This window comes from Nannobrachium achirus (genome assembly GCF_963921795.1).
Source record: "Nannobrachium achirus genome assembly, chromosome: 23".
NCBI classification, from domain to species: Eukaryota; Metazoa; Chordata; class Actinopteri; order Myctophiformes; family Myctophidae; genus Nannobrachium; species Nannobrachium achirus.
In genome coordinates this window covers 11,779,190-11,799,009 of record NC_137830.1, presented here as the reverse complement: position 1 = coordinate 11,799,009, position 19,820 = coordinate 11,779,190, and the positions used below count along the sequence as shown (strand labels likewise).

General features: G+C 41.3%; 1 protein-coding gene across 1 annotated transcript in view; it reads right to left on the bottom strand.

The window, feature by feature from the left end:
- Positions 1-19,820, bottom strand: part of stab2 (stabilin 2) — a 92,559-nt gene that overhangs the window by 24,262 nt on the left and 48,477 nt on the right. Inside the window, exons 32-50 of the mRNA XM_080754212.1 lie at positions 16,709-16,798; positions 15,973-16,080; positions 15,041-15,166; positions 12,688-12,816; positions 11,767-11,829; positions 11,558-11,665; positions 10,316-10,511; positions 9,856-9,951; positions 8,724-8,781; positions 8,558-8,631; positions 7,126-7,251; positions 5,773-5,846; positions 5,596-5,667; positions 4,438-4,557; positions 4,030-4,074; positions 3,687-3,779; positions 3,129-3,287; positions 2,114-2,248; positions 266-295 (exon numbers count right to left, since the gene is read on the bottom strand). Coding sequence (XP_080610338.1) covers positions 266-295; positions 2,114-2,248; positions 3,129-3,287; positions 3,687-3,779; positions 4,030-4,074; positions 4,438-4,557; positions 5,596-5,667; positions 5,773-5,846; positions 7,126-7,251; positions 8,558-8,631; positions 8,724-8,781; positions 9,856-9,951; positions 10,316-10,511; positions 11,558-11,665; positions 11,767-11,829; positions 12,688-12,816; positions 15,041-15,166; positions 15,973-16,080; positions 16,709-16,798 — 1,902 coding nt within the window. The remainder of the gene's footprint in view (positions 1-265; positions 296-2,113; positions 2,249-3,128; positions 3,288-3,686; positions 3,780-4,029; positions 4,075-4,437; positions 4,558-5,595; positions 5,668-5,772; positions 5,847-7,125; positions 7,252-8,557; positions 8,632-8,723; positions 8,782-9,855; positions 9,952-10,315; positions 10,512-11,557; positions 11,666-11,766; positions 11,830-12,687; positions 12,817-15,040; positions 15,167-15,972; positions 16,081-16,708; positions 16,799-19,820) is intronic.

Genomic DNA, 19,820 nt, shown 5'->3' with positions numbered 1-19,820 from the left:
AAAATCATAATCCATAACATACTTCACTAATAAAATCCACTGAAACAGTTTGTAATTCAACAAGTATCCTCCACCAATACAAACCTTTATGTCAAAGCATTTACAAATACATTTACAAATATAACATTAGTCATAGAGCAACTTGCTGACAGAAAAGCCAGTGGTCTGGATAATATCACAGCCGAGCACTTAAAGTTAGCAGGCCCCAGGTTGGCAGTGTTGTTGTCTCTCTGTTTCTCAGGGATGTTGACTCATGGTACTTTACCTGACTCCATGCTGAGTGTAGTTCTGCTCCCTGTAATAAAAGGTTGGGAAAGTAGGAAGTAAAGATAACAGACCCATAGCTCTAGCTAGTATACTGTCCAAAGTTTTGGAAAAACTACTCTTGGACAGATTAAGTGTATATATAACTACGACTGACAATCAGTTTGGCTTTAAGCCTAAGCATAGTACAGACTTATGTATTTATGCTCTGAAAGAAGCTGTGGAGAGCTATAGAAGGCAGGGCTCTACTATGCTTGTGGGATTTATTGATGCGTCCAGAGTAGAGGTGTAACAATACATTTTAATAGCGATTCGATACATATCACGATACGTGGTTGACGATACGATACATGGACGATATTGGTTCATTCATGGTGATACGATACGATTCGATTTAATTATTTAAAATCGATATAGTAACTATTTAGCAAAGAAATTAAATCTGTGTGAAAGGTGTGGATAGTGCAGGTTTTTAAGGGAAACATGTATTATTATGGATATAAATAAGTAAACACAGTGATTATCTGCCAAATACATGGAGACATTGTATATTGACAAAACTGCACCTTGACAAAAGACGTGAACCCAGAGATTACACACATTTATCGATAGACCAGTGTAGCTATATGGAAAGGAAAAGTAATTAAACCCCTCCTTTAATTTTCTTTCTTAAAAATACTAAATACAATGCACAAGTAGGTAGTATCGATACAATCGATTCTTTGCACTGTCGATTCGATACGATACAAAATAAAATGATACGATTCGATTTTAGCTGTTTTCATTTCGATATACTTCGATTTTTTAAGTTAAAAACGTTACACCCCTAGTCCAGAGCTTTTGATTGTATCCATCATTATAAGCTTTTTAATAAGCTCAAGCTTAGGGGTCTACCTAGCAGCTTAATACACATTTTAGTTTATTGGTATTCTAACCAGAAAATGCAAGTAAAATGAGGAAGCACCTTATCCACCCAGCACCCAGCCCCGCCCTCTTTAATTTATATATGGACGACCTGTCAAAACAGCTGGGAGGGTGCAGTACAGGTTGTATGATTGGAGAAACCCTCTTAAATCATTTCATGTACGCTGATGACCTAACTATACTCTCCCCTAGTAGCAGTGGGTTCCAACAGCTGCTTAATATCTGTACTAACTATGGATTCGACTTTGATATTAAGTATAATGCTAAGAAGAGCATGGCTCTGATCTGTAGAACTAAGGATGACCTTGAAATCAGGTTTCCTGCAATGTGTGTGTCGAAAAGTACAAAATATCTTGGGCACATTATTACAGACACCCTGGAGGATGATGAGGATATGTCTAGACAGAGGAGAATGCTCGATGTACAAGCAAATATGTTGGTTCGTAAAGCCCCTCTGTGGGTGAAGTATAAGAAAGAGAGCTTACGGAAGCTGCAAGTAGCCTACAATGACTGCCTTCGAATACTGTTAAAGAAACCCAGGAGCACAAGGGCCAGTGAGCTCTTTGTTTCTTTAGGTCTCACCACCTTCATGGCTCTATTAAGGAACCTTACTTATAAGTTCATGTGCAGAGTGGATCGCCCTGGACGTAGCTCTGCCAGGTACCGGTACATGTCTACTATAAGAGGACACTGGCATGAGTGCCTCTTTTGACTACGGTGGGGCTGGGTAAATGTACTGTTTCTGTTTTTATTTTTATTATGTTTGTAATGTAAATGTATTGTTTTCTACCCTGTGGGCCCTGGGCCTGTAATAAAGTTTATATTATATTAGGTCTAAATCTATAAAATGCCTAAATCTATTCAATGTTTGCAGCGATCCAACAACTAGTTCTTGTTCTGGTGTTAGTTCATAGTGTGTACGTACCGGTAGCGCTGTTTCCTTGTCTTTATCGTCAGCAACACTGGCAGGGAACAGAAGAGTGTCAACCTCATGGAGAATCCCATTGGCGCTCAAGTCGTCACTGTATGTCACGTTAGCCTCGTTGATGAAGAGACTGCCCTGGAAACATCCAACATGACATACCATAATATATATCTTCACATATTGTAAGATAAAGCATGGCTATGGTCCAGAAAAAGGATGCATTGTATAACCTGTCAAAAAAGAAACAATCCTTATGTGCACAAATCAGGGCTGGCACACTTGGTTTTCATATTGAGAAGGGTATATACTGTATGTAGGCACTGTTAAGGAGACTAGAATGTTTTTATTGCCCATTCTACAACTCTATCAGGCAGATATGTTTTAATAAGGTAGATCCAAATGATGAATTTGTGCGTTTGGATGACTCTTTGAAACTCTATCAACATGATAGAGTTTTTTTTCATTGGCTTCATTTCTTGAAAAGGCCTGGTCAATGAGGAGGAGGGCCATTTTCATAGTTGTTTTCTTTCTGTGTAATGTGCCATATAATCCCATATGGCAGGGGTCTTCAACAGAGGGTCCTCCAAATCTTTGTGTGATAGAAACCTTTTATTTCTCCCTTTTTATATTAACCACTTGAACCCTAGCGTCCATATTCTGAGAACTTTAGCCAAAAATAGCAGATCTACAAGCTCACACCGCCTCGCAGCCGCAAGGCATTGTGAGCTTGTAGATTGGCTATTTTCGGAAGAGGTTTGGTGTAGAGGGGAATAAGAGAAGACTAAGTACGGAGTGAAAGGTCAAGTTTATTACGTGTTGACGGTTCAAGTGGTTAAATATCCGAAATCACAAATTGACATGAATCCAAAATACACTGATGATTGTGCTGTCAAACGATGAAACTGTATGGAATCTGTGGGGGTCCCTGCTTCATCTCTCTCTCAGCTAAGGGGTCCTTGGCCTGAAAACGCTGAATACACCCTGCCATATGGGGATAATATTAAACACTGGTTACCTCGGACAGTCTGGTGGTGATGACCTCCCCTGCCATAGTGGTGATGTTTCTGGGAGTGCGCAGGTCACTGGGCAGCAGAACGTGACACATCACTATGTGGTTGCGAAGGACTTCTGCATATTTGTATGCCTGCTTGTTTCTCGTCAGAAAGCCCTTCATCTAAGACAGCAAAATAAAGTGTTTCCACTTTGACTCACTGATGCCAACAGGGAATGGCAGTACTCAACATGACAATATTCAATACCAGAAGAAACAAGTCGTGTAATCATTTCCAGATTCTTAAAAGAGACGTTCAATTTTAAATCAGTGGTGGTTCTGAGATGGAAAAGAGTACGTTTTTTAGCGGCTCTAGATTGACAATAATTTAGTTTTCTGTGCTTCTTGTGTAATTTCTTCTTTAGCAAAATCCACAGAACCTTTAAAAAAAACATTAGGGACATTTGATAAACATGTGTAGTTTCTATTCTGTTTAAACAGTAGCTGAATGACGCATCGACACGCAAAACCTTGGCTAATAACAGACAGAGAACAAAGCAATGGAGTAGAGAGATTACACACCCTGTTGTCGCCATTGCGGTCTTTCTGGAAGGCGTCTGCGTTGGGAGCAAAGACGGTGAACGGGCCGCGGCCTTTCAAGGAGATCTCAGATATCTGAAAACAGAGGTCAACTCATCCTTCCACTTTGTCCTTGCGATGGCTGCACATATTCAGAGTAATTTCAATAATAGCTAGTAGCCACGTTCATCATTTAAGCATTACATGATCGTTGCGATATTTAAGTGCGGTATTATGATGATGATGATAATAATAATAATAATAATAATACATTCAATTTATATAGCGCTTTTCTCTGTACTAAAAGACGCTTTACAAAAAACAGAACAAATAGGCCCACACTTACCATCAACCCAAGGTAGAAGTCCCTCAACTTCAGGGTGATAATTTCCTGCAGGGAGTGAACCGTTAGTGGAAAAAAAAAAAAAAAAAAAGAAAAGTGTACAAAAAAATACAGTGCTTCACCGCCTATTCTAGCGTTCGCTGACCACTTCGCTGACAACATGGCAGCCATTCGGGCTGCCATGTTAAGTGTGAGCCTCGCATAAAATGACGAACGGGCTCGTCATAGGTGTTCAAAGGGTTAAGTTCCTAGAAAACTCATGTTTGAATATAAATGGTATACTATGATCAAAATCTTAGTGTAGGCCCAACTGCAACATTCTGACGGCCCACAAGTGGTTCTCTGGCCACAGGTAGGGAATTGCTGTTTAAATCCATCTGAATGTGTAACATTAACTGAAGCCGCTCTCACCTTCCCCACTGTTCCTTTACATATGAGGCCGTCTCCTATGAAGTTGCTGGGACAAGTGCAGCTGCGTACGCCTGGACCAGTCATGTTGCACCTGGCGTACCTGTGACAGTCTCCGTTTTTCTGTTAATTTACATTTTTGACAAGTCAGATATTCCAGTCAACTGCATGATACACAACGGATCTGTACACAAGTGAACAATTCCACAACAGTATGCTGTCTTCTATCTGCTTCTGCTGCGTTGTTTCTGTTTATGTACTTCTTCATTTCACTCACTGTGTACTTGACATCGAGTTGAATCATCATTATCAGGTCAGAATGTTTGTAAACAAACGTTTAGAGCAAGTAGAATGTCTATGGATACGTACACAATATAAAATTGTCCAGAACATTAGCTATGTCTAGTTTGTCAACCTGTGGATATTTAGATGAAAATTATATATTTCTAATAGTCAATATAACAATATAGTGGGAGAAAAATGTGAAAAAGGTGTTCACTTCCGGCAGAAAGCGTGACAATTTGCACCAAGGGGTATTTTTGTGTGCTGAATTCAAAACTTGACGGATCCAAGCACTTTTCCCATGGGATCTGGTGGCTCTGATTCACTTACTCACGACAAAAAGATTCCTTGGGTGAGAAATGGACCGCACAAAACTATGGTTTAGTATGGTTTAGTGATGAGTCATCATTTTGTAGGGTCCATTTTTAGCCCAAGGAATGTTTTTCGTGCAAAACAAATGCTTGCAATGGATTCAGAATCATGAAAAAAACCCTAGATAAACCCCTCACATGCTACTTAAAGAAGATTTTTTTTGGGAGGGTCTTTTTTCCCTGTATGGTAAGTGAATTAGAGCCACCAGATCCCATGGGAAAAGTGCTTGGATCCGTCTATTTTTGAATTCAGCGCACACAAATACCCCTAGGTGCAAATGTCCACGCTTTCTGCCGGAAGTGAACACATTAGCCTATTTTTGTTACATATTTCTCCCACTAATATCATGAAATAATGTTAATGAGTAATTCTGCACAAATGTGTCGCTGCCAGCACTTTCTACACAGAAATGCATTTTTGGTTGTGGTGATGATGTTATGATGATTCGGCCTAAAACAAACTTCAAATACAACAGGAAAGATCTAGTTAATTAATGCACAGATTTACCTTTCGGCAGAGGTCAATCATCCTACAGCTTTTTCCGTCTCCTTCGTAGCCATTATTGCAAGCACAAGATGTCTGTGTAGAGAAAGCACATGTGTATTCTTACTAGAAGCAAATCATATGAGCAAACTACGTTAAACAACGAGAAAGATGGGTAAGCAAGAGAGGAAAAGGATTTACTTTGTTGGGTCCAATGTGAATACAATCTGCATTTACGTCACAGCCTCCATTACCTTCCAAGCAGGGATTTATCTCTGAGGAGAAAAAGGAGAAAAAGACACAAAACAATAACTGTACATTCTGCATAATGAATACTTTCACTTTGTACCTTTTTTTGTTTTTTTGTAAAGATATTTTTATTTAGACAAAAGTCACAATATTTTCAATTTTACACAATAACAAAGACAAAAGACAAGAACAGCAAGTACTTACTTTTGTACTTTAAGTATTGATACCAATACTTTTGTACACTTTCACCCAAGTAACGTTTGAATACAGAACTTTTACTTGTAACAGTATTTCTGCATCGCAGTATTGATACTTTTACTTTAGAAAAAATGTGAGTACTTCTTCCATCTCTGACAATAACCTCACAGGCCACAGGTTGAGAATCAAACAATACATATTTGTAATTTGGTATCTCTGCGTCTGAGACATCCAATTACCTCCTATGGACAATTGGACATGTGCAGCGGCATGCTCTCTTTTGGTCAAGGTCATACAGCTTTCTTTTCGTCGACTAAAACTATGACAAAACACAAACACCACTACCTTTTTTCACGGACGAAAACTAAATAAAAACAAAATAAAATCGAAGCTATGATGACTACGTACGGGTTGTGAGCTTGTAGATCGCCTATTTTTGGCAAAGGGATTTGGTGTAGACAGAAAAATGTACATACAGTTACAACTCGGGTCCAGTTTAGTCTATAGGGATTAAGTAGTTAAAAACATGAATGGACTGAGTCGATCTAATATGGAGGGTTAAGCCTCTATCAGAGTCCAGGGTGAAGAGCTATTCACCGCAAATTTTAGGTGTAAAGCTATCCACCTAAAGTGAGAAAACAAGTGGAGGCCATCATAGTCAGTCACGGTGAAGTCCTATAACTGTGACTGACTGGTCTAGATCGACCAATCAGTGAACGGGGTGATGGGCCGATCTGTCTGATAGTAAAAACAGAGAGATGTGTAGGGGTTCGCGGTGGATAGCTCTTCACCGCGAGTAATGACGTAATGTTGTAGTTTTATGACTTAAAAAGACTACACTGCGGTGCCTACTATGATAGGGGCTTTAGGCTATTCCAGAGCCTGGGTCACCCCTGTTTTTTTTTGTTTTTTTTTGTTTGTTTGTTTTTTTGGATACTCTGTATCTAGTTGTACAAGAGTGGCAAGATAGGCAGTAGCCTGCCCAGGAGGAGCAAATAATAATAATAATTCTGAAATGAACGGGGCCAATGGTGCAAGGCAACATATGAAGTGTGGCAATGAAATGGGGTTTCCTCCTCATATAATTTATTAAAATGTGTGACCTACCCACACAAACCAGGCCGTCCCCTTTATACCCTGGGTTACACACACAGTCCCTGCGCCCTGCTTGGGTCCGCTTGCACACAGCATAGACACTGCAGCCTCCGTTGTCCTGTGCACAGGCATCTTTGGCTATAAAGACAAAGACACACACACACACACACACACACACACACACACACACACACACACACACACACACACACACACACACACACACACACACACACAGATACATTAAGTACCAGTAAGACTCCCTAATCGGGAGATAAGCGACCGTCAGGTCGCAGCGTGATTTTAGGCCAAAATGTGTAGGAGCAGTGTCCAAAAATGTGTTTGAAAAAATGGGCGTGATGGTGGCGCTAGATGGGACAGATCCATGTTGATGAGATGAGCATAGACATACTGTGTACCGATTTGCGTGATTTTAGGGCAAATTCTGTAGGAGCAGTGTCCAAAAATGTGTTTAAAAAAATCGGCCTGAAGGTGGCGCTAAATGAGACAGATCCATGTTGATGACATGAGTGTAGACATACTGTGTAGCGATTTGCGTGATTTTAGGGCAAAATCTGTAGGAGTAGTGTCCAAAAATGTGTTTTAAAAAATCGGCCTGAAGGTGGCGCTAAATGGGACAGATCCATGTTGATGAGATGAGTGTAGACATACTGTGTACCGATTTGCGTGATTTTAGGGCAAAATCTGTAGGAGCAGTGTCCAAAAATGTGTTTGAAAAAATCGGCCTGAAGGTGGCGCTATATGGGACAGATCCATGTTGATGACATGAGTGTAGACATACTGTGTAGCGATTTGCGTGATCTTAGGGCAAAATCTGTAGGAGTAGTGTCCAAAAATGTGTTTTAAAAAATCGGCCTGAAGGTGGCGCTAAATGGGACAGATCCATGTTGATGAGATGAGTATAGACACTGTGTACCGATTTGCGTGATTTTAGGGCAAAATCTGTAGGAGCAGTGTCCAAAAATGTGTTTGAAAAAATCGGCCTGAAGGCGGCGCTATATGGGACAGATCCATGTTGATGACATGAGTGTAGACATACTGTGTACCGATTTGCGTGATTTTAGTGCAAAAATTGGAGGAGCAGTGTCCAAAAATTTGTTTTGCAAGAATCGGCCTCATGGTGGCGCTAGAAGAGGGGCATGTGAGAATTGAAGGGTGGAGGTTGTGGTTTGGCAGGCAAGGAGTGTGTGTGCAAAATTTGGCATGGATCGGGGCAACGGTTGCGGAGATATGAGCAGGGCAAAAGTCTGACGCGTGACGTGTGACAGACTCACAGACTGACTCACAGACTGACGGACAGCTGGTCGAGGTTTTGATAGTAACTGCGACCTGACGGTCGCAACTATTCTCCCATATTACATATTCACCAGGCATCGTCAGACCCCTGTAAACCATATTATTACTGTAATTTCTTTACTCCTACCTTGGCAGTAAGTGCCGTTGCCTTCGAATCCTGCTGCACAGACACACTGCATGACTGACGGCTTGATGACACAACTGTGGCAGAGGAGGGAGAAAACAACATGAGCTGGTGATCATAATGTCATAATCTTTTTGGCCCGCTATACTGTTTGCCAGCATCCACTCACTTTGCACTGGTATGACACTTCATCGAGCCACACAGCTCATCAGCTTTGGATTCAATCTCTGCAAGGACAAATGGGCATAGTCTTACATTGTGAAATCCTGTTCCCTCATGGGTCCATTTAGTTCCATGTTAATACACTTTGAGAGTTACAGTAAATTAATGTCAAGGACCCCTAGAATTATATGTATTTGACCGCGTCTCCCATCTCAAAATATTTTGTTCCAGGGCCCCAACCGGAAGCAAATATTTGAGGTAAAAATGTTTGCTTTAAAATAATACATATTCAAAGATTTGCACACATTTCAAGTTTTTCAAAAATAGCACATCTACAAGCTCATAGTGCGGCACTCGTGCAACGCTATGAGCTTGTAGATCTGCTATTTTTGAATAGCCAGAGTAATAAAAAAAACAATGGTTAAAGTGGTTATGTGACACAGATGCCGGCCTTAACTCCCAAGGAGCCAAACTCGTTCAGTAACGAGTTAAGGCCACTAGGTGTCACCATGCCAAAAGGAGTTGTCTCGTCCCTGAACGAGCCAACGAAGGGTTAACTGTACGTGCAGCTGCCTGCCCTCTGAATGACCCGAGTCCATACGTCACCCCGTAGCAGAGAGAGAGAGAGGGAGAGAGGAAAAAAGGCACGCGCTGGTTGCATTGTTTTCCATTCTACTCTGAAACATAAAAAGGGCTTTATCTCTGAATGAGGTGAAAAGAACGCCAGGGAAGCAGGGATCTGATTGTTTTCATGGCGACACTATAACGCGATGGTCGGCTCCCGTTTGGATTTTAGTTTCACAAGCTTTTGTAAACAAAGGGATTATCTTCCTCAATCGTCAGTGGACACCCACGTGCACACGCACGAAGCTTCCGAGGCTCTTCAAAATAAAGCGTGAGTGAACGGCGGCAGCAGCAACAGCTAGACACGTTATAAACCTGAGCCGCCCATGTGTTAATGGGTTAACACAGACCACCTGCTTGCCACTGCTTTGACTGAAGCTAAATGTTTATCTTAATCCTGCCCCTATGGTTAAGCTAATCAGCTCAAATATTAGCATAGCATCGTGTCACAATTGTCACAATTGTGCTGGCATCATTTTAGTATCATTTTTATTGGGTAAATGTAACTTTCGTACTTTCATCACAGAAGACACCTCTCCACCCCACGCTGCAGACGCATGTCCCATGACCCTCCAGTCCGTCTTTACATCGGCCATTCTTACAAGCACACTCTGTAGAGAGACAGAGGGAGAGAGATTTCGTTTTCCACTTAAACATGTCATCTGAGACTGCTCATTTTTATATGTGTGACACTCGGCTAGTATCCTACTGTAAAATCGTACTATCCTACAATAATGACCATTTCTTTCTACAGGTTATAAAATGTATAGTTGTGGTCTCAGTCCCTGCATGTAGTGCATGCATCCCTGGGTGGATTAGTTAGTCATTTGTTCTGGCAATTCATTCTTCTTTGTGTTTTCTGCCATTTAGCTTAATTGACATGCCATCTCTTCATTTTGCAAGCCTGATATTCTTCAGGCAATAATTGTATCATCATTTTGCGGGTGAAATGGATCAGTAAGATACACGCCATACCTTGATCACAGTGGATGCCATATTTGCCCGTCTGGCAGGTCTCACACGCCGTCCCGTTGAAGCCTGGACTGCACTGGCATGTGCCCGTCCCATTCGTCCCATCCACACACACCCCGTTACCAAAGCAGGCCTGACCCTTGGGCCCTGGGCACGGTTCACAGTGCTCCCCAAAGAAGCCAGAACAGCACCGCCGCATCTGCACAGAGTAACAATGTTTTTTAACCTTCTCTTCATTGAGAACATACTGTGTAGGATGAAATGTCCAGCATGTAGAGAATGGTTTTGTCCACAGGTGTCAGAATAGAAGAATCATTCATAAAGTTGCAATCTGGAAGCTTCTTTTTTTTTTTTTTTAATGATTATTATTATCATTCATTTATTTTGCTTTTATGACTATTGATAGGGATAGACAGTAAGCTGACAGGAAATGGAGGGGGAGAGATGGGGAGTGACATGCAGCAAAGGCTGTTGGGTTTGGGACACGCTGTCAGGCTACACTGAGCCTAGGAGCCTCTGGAAGTTATTTTAACTCTCAAATACCTGGAACGCGCCCGAGTCGCGTTAGATTTGAACCACTTTAACCATTATTTTATGCTTTAACTATTGAAAAATAGCAGATATACAAGCTCACAGCGTGGCACCGAGTGCCGCGCTGCGAGCTTGTAGATCTGCTATTTTTGAAAAATCGTGAAAGTGTGTGCAAGTCTTTGAATATCTTTGACCCGATCTTTGACCCGACTTCAAAATCCTTCCTCTAAATTAGCTGTTCTCAAACTTTTTCATGTCAAGGACCCCCAAAATTACATTTATTCGGCCGCAGACCCCCATCTCAAAATATGTTGTTCCAGGGACCACCCAGAAGCAAATATTTGAGTTACAAATGTTCGCTTTTAAATAGATATATTCAAAGACTTGCAAAGAAATATCATGATTTTTCAAAAATAGCTATTTTTCAATAGTTAAAGCAGTCAATAATCCTAGGCCTAAATGGGTTAATGAATAAGACATTATTTTAACCAATTTGTATGGTATCTGCAATGGTTGGATGGAGCTGGTCCACTATTCCATTGAGAGGTTTAGAGCCTGGTGTTGGGTAGGACACAAGTGGTTGACAATGACCAATATCTCCCCTGGCCAAGCAAGTTGAAATCTGGTCTCCCACAGCAATACTAGTGGGTTGGACATGAAACTTACAGATTTGCAGCTTTAAGCCGTGCATTATATACTTCTTATTCCACGTACAATGTTTGTCTTTATGCAGACAGTCTTACAGCCCATGGTAAGCAGTCGTTCGCCGTCGTACATGCGGCTAAACATGCACTTCCTCCGGACTGCTGCTGCTACTGATTTCTGTGGGGAACACAAAAGAATTACATACAGTACAGTAAATTGGTAAAACACACAAGAAGATGTATTCGGTCGGAGCTGAAGGCCCTAAAGAGAAATCCTACCAATGGGATGGATCCATTTGTGCAAGCCTGGTCTCGTGGGGTGAAGCAATCCTGACAGGTTCCCTTCAGACAAACACATTTCGGCATTCAGTATGAGTTTTAGTTCAGGTTGTGTAGAGAAGATGGTTCCTATAGTGTTTTCATCGACTAAAACTATGACAAAAAAATGTTCGCTGACAAAAACTAAATGAAAACAAAATAAAATCGTAGCTATGATGGCCAAAACTAGACTAAATATATGAGTAGAACTAAAAAACAATAATACAGTAATTTTATGTTTGGTTGGGCTCGACAAAATCAACTGTAGATTTAATCAGCTAAAATCATATGATATTTGGTTGACTAAAACTAGACTAAAACCAGTAAGACTCCCTAATAGGGAGATAAGCGACCATCAGGTCGCAGCGTGATTTTAGGGCAAAATGTGTAGGAGCAGTGTCCAAAAATGTGTTTTAAAAAATCAGCCTGAAGGTGGCGCTATATGGGACAGATCCATGTTGATGACATGAGTGTAGACATACTGTGTACCGATTTGCGTGATTTTAGGGCAAGAATTGTAGGAGCTGTGTCCAAAAATGTGTTTTGCAAGAATCGGCCTCATGGTGGCGCTAGAAGTGTGTGAATTGATGGATGGAGGTTGTGATTTGGCAGGCAAGGAGTATGTGTGCAAAATTTGGCATGGATCGGGGCAACGGTTGCGGAGATATGAGCAGGTCAAAAGTGTGACGTGTGACAGACAGACTGACGGACGGACGGACGGACAGCCGGTGGAGGTTTTGATAGTAAGTGCGACCTGACGGTCGCAACTAAAACATTTCAGATGACTAAAATATGACTAAAACGAAAAAATAAAATAAGATTGCTGTAAAAATCAACTCTGTCCTATACACAATGTTGAAGGTTATTAAGACAGGACCTTACCATCATGAGTGTGAGTTGTGCCTTGTCACAGCGGTTCCTGTTGATCTCCAGCACTGACGTCAGGCCGTGGATCACCCCTTTGCCGGTCATTATGTTGGACACGTTCACCTGAGCCTCGTTCACAAACACCTGGAGGACAGAGGAGAGGAGGACTGGGGGTGAAACACATGAACAGAGGATAGGAGAACCACATTGTCATTTCATATACCTGTGTAATACAAAGTACGGTAAACTCTTCTGTGTTAATTTAGCTATGAGATTGCGGGGCGGCAGTGGCTCAGGGGAGTTGCAGGTAAGCAGCCGGAAAGGGAACCCTGAGGTTCCCAGTTGGGTCCTGGGTTCCCCCAGACCCACATAGCAGAGGGGTCTGGGCCAAACGTGGCTGCAATCCGGCATGTCTGGCCTACCTCTGGCTTCGGCAAGTGGTATGTGAACCGGATGTGGGCCAGGTCTGGCAATGACGGCACTGTTTATTGTGGTTTGGTTTATTTGGCCCAGATTCGCCTGGCCCATATGTGTTTTATTGCTGAGCAAGACTCTGAGTCTGAACCCCTAGTTGCTCTCAATGTGCAGGTTGGAGCTTTGGATGGTTTCCTCCACCATCCGTGAATGTAATGCACAATCTATGAAAAGCGCTTTGGATAAATATTTACCATTTAGTGTGACCTGCATGTGTCCATTTTGCTCACATTCGACAGTGTCACGCACTGATTTTACTGTGTATGCAAAATGAATGTACTAAGCAGAATGCAGACCTCCGCCAAACTAAAACGTCTTCAACGCTTGTGCCTCATGGTGACGCTAGAGGGAAGGTCCATATGGTCACCAAATAGATTAATTAGATGTCTTCCCTCTTGGGAGCATGCATGTGCACAACAAGTTCCATGGCAATCTGGTCATTACTTTTCGAGATATGGGTGAAAACATAACCTCCTTGATAATGAGGAACTAAGGTGTGTGTCTAATAGTTTACAGCAGTGCCTGCACAAATACACTGTAAGAAAGTGCTATACAGATTCACAGAATCCTTTACAGATTCCTCAGGACTCTTCCATAAAAGGTAAGTAAAAGATCCCTGAGGCCAAATCAAATTATGCAAACGGCAGTACTTTATTGGTGTGCAGATTTTCATTCTTTTGCATTTAAGTGTTGAGCCTATTTTCAAATGGCCGAAATATAAAATGGTTAATGTATGTTTTGTCTACAAAGTAACATAATTGTAGTGTGGAGTAGAAGTACAATATTGGCCTCTGCGATGTAGTGGTAGAAGTAAAAGTACTGAAAATTGGAAATACTCCAATAAAGTAAAAAGCTAAACAAAAATACCTCAAAATTGTACTTAAGTAGGCTACAGTACTTAAAGGGATATTACACTTTCAAAAAAACTTTTAGGTCTAATCAGGCTTGTATGAACACCCTGAACAGTTTTTAATTTGCTTCATTCAGTATTTAGATATTTGATGTAAATGTTACCAGCTCCAACACGCCCAGGCCCTCTCCACTTACACACCCATTGTAACTTCAAACTCCATTTTAACCATGATAGATTCATTAAAAACACACATTATTTTTTCTGGTGACTCATAATACCCTCCTAATACGTGAGCAGACCGTGTTTTTTCAATAACCTTTTTCTTTTATTTTTAATAATTCTTTGGGAAAATGGAAAACATTAAATACAATAATATTTTATTGAAAATAAATGAAAAAAGTTATTGAAAAAACACGGTCTGCTCACGTATTAGGAGGGTATTATGAGTCACCAGAAAAAATAATGTGTGTTTTTAATGAATCTATCATGGTTAAAATGGAGTTTGAAGTTACAATGGGTGTGTATGTGGAGAGGGCCTGGGCGTGTTGGAGCTGGTAACATTTACATCAAATATCTAAATACTGAATGAAGCAAATTAAAAACTGTTCAGGGTGTTCATACAAGCCTGATTAGACCTAAAAGTTTTTTTGAAAGTGTAATATCCCTTTAAGTAAAGGTAGGCCTACTACTTAGTAACTTTCCACCTCTGAGAAGAACCACAACCTACACCAGTGGTTTTCTCAACCTTTTCAGGTCGAGACCCAAAAGAGAAATCATTTGCCCGGGATCCAAACTAGTGAAAACAGCCGATCTACAAGCGAAGAGCTTGTTAGATCGTCTATTTCAACTACTTCTTAAACATTTGTTTTCTAATTTAGATTTTTTTTAGATTTCTATTCAAGAAAATCATAGCTTTTTGGGGAACGTTTTTTTTTTAAATGGTGTAGGAAACCGAAAATGAAGGGACCCATAAAAATGTATCCGTGACCCACAAATGGGTCCTGACCCAGTGTTTGGGAACCAGTGACCTCCACACAGTACCTTTCCCTCCCTGGAGAAGATGGCCAGCTGGTAGGAGAAGCCCAGCATGGTCTCCTTGTAGCCCAGCAGCTCTGTCTTCAACAGCCGCTCTGACAGCAAGATGTGGTAGCGCGTCGTGTTCGCATCCTGCCATCACCACACATGAGGTTCGAGATCATTTTAGCAACATTTCAAAATAACCTCCACATTTCTTTTAAGAGTATAGCTTATTGGTTGTAGTTAACCCATTAAGAACCTGAGGCCGATTCTGCAAAATGTCTTCTAAAATTCTAACAGTTTTCTGAGAAATGTACAGAATGTTGCTACGTCAGTGGTTCTCAAACTATTTCATGTCAAGGAGCACCATCTCAAAATATTTTGTTCCAGGGACCCCCAGATGCAAAGATTTGAGTTAAAAATGTTTGCTTTAAAATGTATGTAGAAATTTTTTTCCTTTTTTTTTAATAGCCAAAGTATATAAAACCAGTAAGACTCCCTAATCGGGAGATAAGCGACCGTCAGGTCGCAGCGTGATTTTAGGGCAAAATGTGTAGGTGCAGTGTCCAAAAATGTGGTTGAAAAAAATCGGCCTGATGGTGGCGCTGAGTGTAGACATAGTGTGTACCGATTTGTGTGATTTTAGGGCAAAATCTGTAGGAGCAGTGTCCAAAAATGTGTTTTAAAAAGTCGGCCTGAAGGTGGCGCTATATGGGACAGATCCATGTTGATGACATGAGTGTAGTGTACCGATTTGAGTGATTTTAGGGCAAAAATTGTCGGAGCAGTGTCCAAAAATGTGTTTTGCAAGAATCCGCCGCACGCACGCACACACACACACACACACACACACACACACACACACACACACACACACACACACACACACACACACACACACACACACACACACACACACACACACACACACACACACACTTTATGGCATACAGTACCATGGCTGTTGCGGCCATCTTTTTTAGGTAGTTGTTGACAGCAGTGTCGGTCGGAGCAAAGACGGTGTACTCATCTGCCTGCTCCACCTCATCAGTCAGGTTATGTTGCTGAAAGAGAACACATCACCGGTCAACGCATGACCAATGTTCGTCATGGAAAGATGTGCTTGCTGCTTAAAGCATGGTTCAACTGCGAGCCAAACCATGGATCAATTTAGACCCCCCCCCCCTAAAGGAACCCACAGAGTCCCTGGAATCCACTTTGAGAACCACTGCCATAAACTGGACAAGATAAATCAATTAACACAAACCTTTCTATTAATGTTGCTTTCTGTACATGACCTTATTGAAATATTGCAAGCTACTTTTGGGGTTTTGTGCTGTTGTTACCCACCAACTTAAAAACTCTGCTCTTTGAGGTTACATAGAGAAAACAAAATAAAGGCATTTTACACTGCAACATTTTAGGTTCACTGGTTTGTAAAATGCTAGTTTCACAAAGTATTTTGATTTCAATAACATGCAGCACAATTTGAGTCTCAGCAACCATTTTGATACACTGTAGGACCGATCGTTTCATACTCCACTTTTAGAGCCGAATTTATTTTGGTTCGGTTCGGGGAGTCCACCCTGAACAACGTCATATTGTAGTTTGGACAGAGCCGAACCGAAATAAATGTGTCTCTAAAAGTGGAGTATGAATCGGCCCTTAAATAACAGTAATGTTAATACGTACAATGAGATAGGATCTGAACAGTGAGAACTCTGGCCGTAGAGCAAGCAGCTCCAGCAGGCCTTCACTCATCTTTCTCTCTGGAACCAGAACCTGTATTTAGAGCGGGGCAGAGTAGAAGACAAAGAGGAATCAGTTCAGCATTTACATACACCGTTCAAAGATATGAGCTCCAAAATGATGTGCAGTGTGTGGGTTATGGGATGTGCACTGTGCACACAGTATATGAGGGATGGAAAGTAACTTTAACTGGTGCTTGCATGATAATATGTAGGAGCATCAATGTAAGAAATACCCGTTTCGTTTAATGGCTGCTACCCCCCCCCCCCAGCCCGCCCGCCCACCCGCCCACCCGCCTGCGCACACACCCGCCTGCCTGCACACACACACACACACACACACACACACACACACACACACACACACACACACACACACACACACACACACACACACACACACACACACACACACACACACACATAGAGAGCTGGTTAAACATGTTGCCTCATGCTAGATGCAGAATAGATGTGCCTCATGCTAGATGCAGAATAGATAGTAGATACACCATAAAAATGCTAATATACAGCATACGATTTGTGAAAGTGACAAACGGGCTTCACAGTTATGTTAGGTGTGTTCATATGCTAATGGTGATGCGATTTCAGATCAATTGCTCCAGCCACTGAGGAGAAACGCTGTTTCAGACAGACAGACAGACATTCGCAAAATTATAGTATAGATGTACTGTACTGTAGCACAATTTTGACTGGCCCCCATCTATTTTCACAAGTTTATTTTCTGTAAAAAGCCATTTGTTTTGAATGTGGGCCACGTCATGAATAACATTGTGAAGCAATTGAAAGAGAGATGTGCTCAGCTATCTTTAATGTTATCCCACTTGATAGCAGGCAGACAGATATCAACCCAGACAAATAGCAGACAAATGTACATTTGTTTGTTTTTGTGTTTGTGTCTAATATGCTAATTGCACAGGATTATTAAAAAGAGAGAACATTTTGCAAATTACTTTGATTACAAATTGTGTCATTGACAGAATATAAAAGGATTTCCAAGCCATACAATAATGCACATTGCACTTGTCTTAACACCCAATGAGTGCCCCGGGCCACAAGGTGCCGCTAGAGTGCCAGAAATATCTCTATAGGCCTTCGCTCTAGCTTCCGTCAACACTGCCCGGGGGGGGCTCTAAACTTTATTTTAAACCATTTTCAATGGAATAAATCGTCGGACCATCTAGCATCACTCGTTGGAAAGCGTAGGACGACCCAGGACCACCCACATCTCTACAAGCAGCTCAGGGTATGTAAAATAGCAAAAAAAACATTCTATTGGATTGAAAATATCCCGAACTTGTTCGGGATAGGCACAAGAAGGGTTAAGTTATGTGGAAATAAAGCAAATAAAAGAGAGAAGCTATCAAGTAATGTCATTTTATCAACTGGCCCGTAGCCCCTTGAAATGTTTGTAATGTGGCCCACAGGTTCAGAAGCTTGAGTATCCCTGCTGTACTGTATGTGAATGGTGCAAGGTCAGCATCGTCGCTGTCGGGTGGAAACCTTGCACGTGCAAAACACATATCAAACATATAATTTTCCAAAAATCTGTCTGTCTGAAACAGCGTTTCTCCTCAGTGGCTGGAGCAATTGATCTGAAATCGCATCACCATTAGCATATGAACACACCTAACATAACTGTGAAGCCCGTTTGTCACTTTCACAAATCGTTTGCTGTATATTAGCAATTTTCCAAAAATCTGTCTGTCTGAAACAGCGTTTCTCCTCAGTGGCTGGAGCAATTGATCTGAAATCGCATCACCATTAGCATATGAACACACCTAACATAACTGTGAAGCCCGTTTGTCACTTTCACAAATCGTTTGCTGTATATTAGCAATTTTCCAAAAATCTGTCTGTCTGAAACAACGTTTCTCCTCAGTGGCTGGAGCAATTGATCTGAAATCGCATCACCATTAGCATATGAACACACCTAACATAACTGTGAAGCCCGTTTGTCACTTTCACAAATCGTTTGCTGTATATTAGCAATTTTCCAAAAATCTGTCTGTCTGAAACAGCGTTTCTCCTCAGTGGCTGGAGCAATTGATCTGAAATCGCATCACCATTAGCATATGAACACACCTAACATAACTGTGAAGCCCGTTTGTCACTTTCACAAATCGGGGGGGGGGGGGGTGACTGGCCCCCCCTGTTACAGATGTTGTCCAAAAATAATGCAGATCGGTACACAGTATCTCTGTAGCCATTAAACGAAACGGGTATTTCTTACATTGACGCTCCTACATATTATCATGTAAGCACCAGTTAAAGTTACTTTCCATCCCTCATATACTGTGTGCACAGTGCACATCCCATAACCCACACACTGCACATCATTTCAGAGCTCATATCTTTGAACGGGTAAGAGCTAGTTTTAGTTAATTTACAAAAATATACTAATACATATCGTTGTTGTCGGGTGTATGTCCAAAACCGTTCGTGTTGTATTCACCATTTTAAAAATGATTTAAAATTGTGAAAATAGACGATCTACAAGCACACGACGCCTCGCACCGCAAGGCCTTGTGTGTTGTAAATCCTCTATTTTCACTAGTTTTGTGCAACACTCTTGTATGATGAAGCAGGTCTTTACTTTACGAAAAAACATACACATTCGAAACTTGAAGATACGAGGTTTCTGCCTGACAGTGACGACATAAAACGTTGAAAAATGGAGATACGAGGTTGCTGGCCGACATCGACGATATGTGCTGCATGGTGTTCTGCGTACCCATTTAGGCCTGAACACAATATGACGCAATATTTTATGCTTTAAATATAAAAAAATAGCAGATATACAAGCTCACAGCGCGGCACCGAGTGCCGCGCTGCGAGCTTGTAGATCTGCTATTTTTGAAAAATCGTGAAAATTTGCATTTTGACCCTATTCTATAAGTGTCTTTTGAATCCTTCTAAGTCATCTTTCTAGGTCAGCAATCTGGCCAGCCATCGTCAAAGAAAAGGTCCTTTTCACTTAACTGGAGCTCAGTTAGTCTGTTCTTGAGAGACTACTATGTCAGTGGTACTCAAACCTT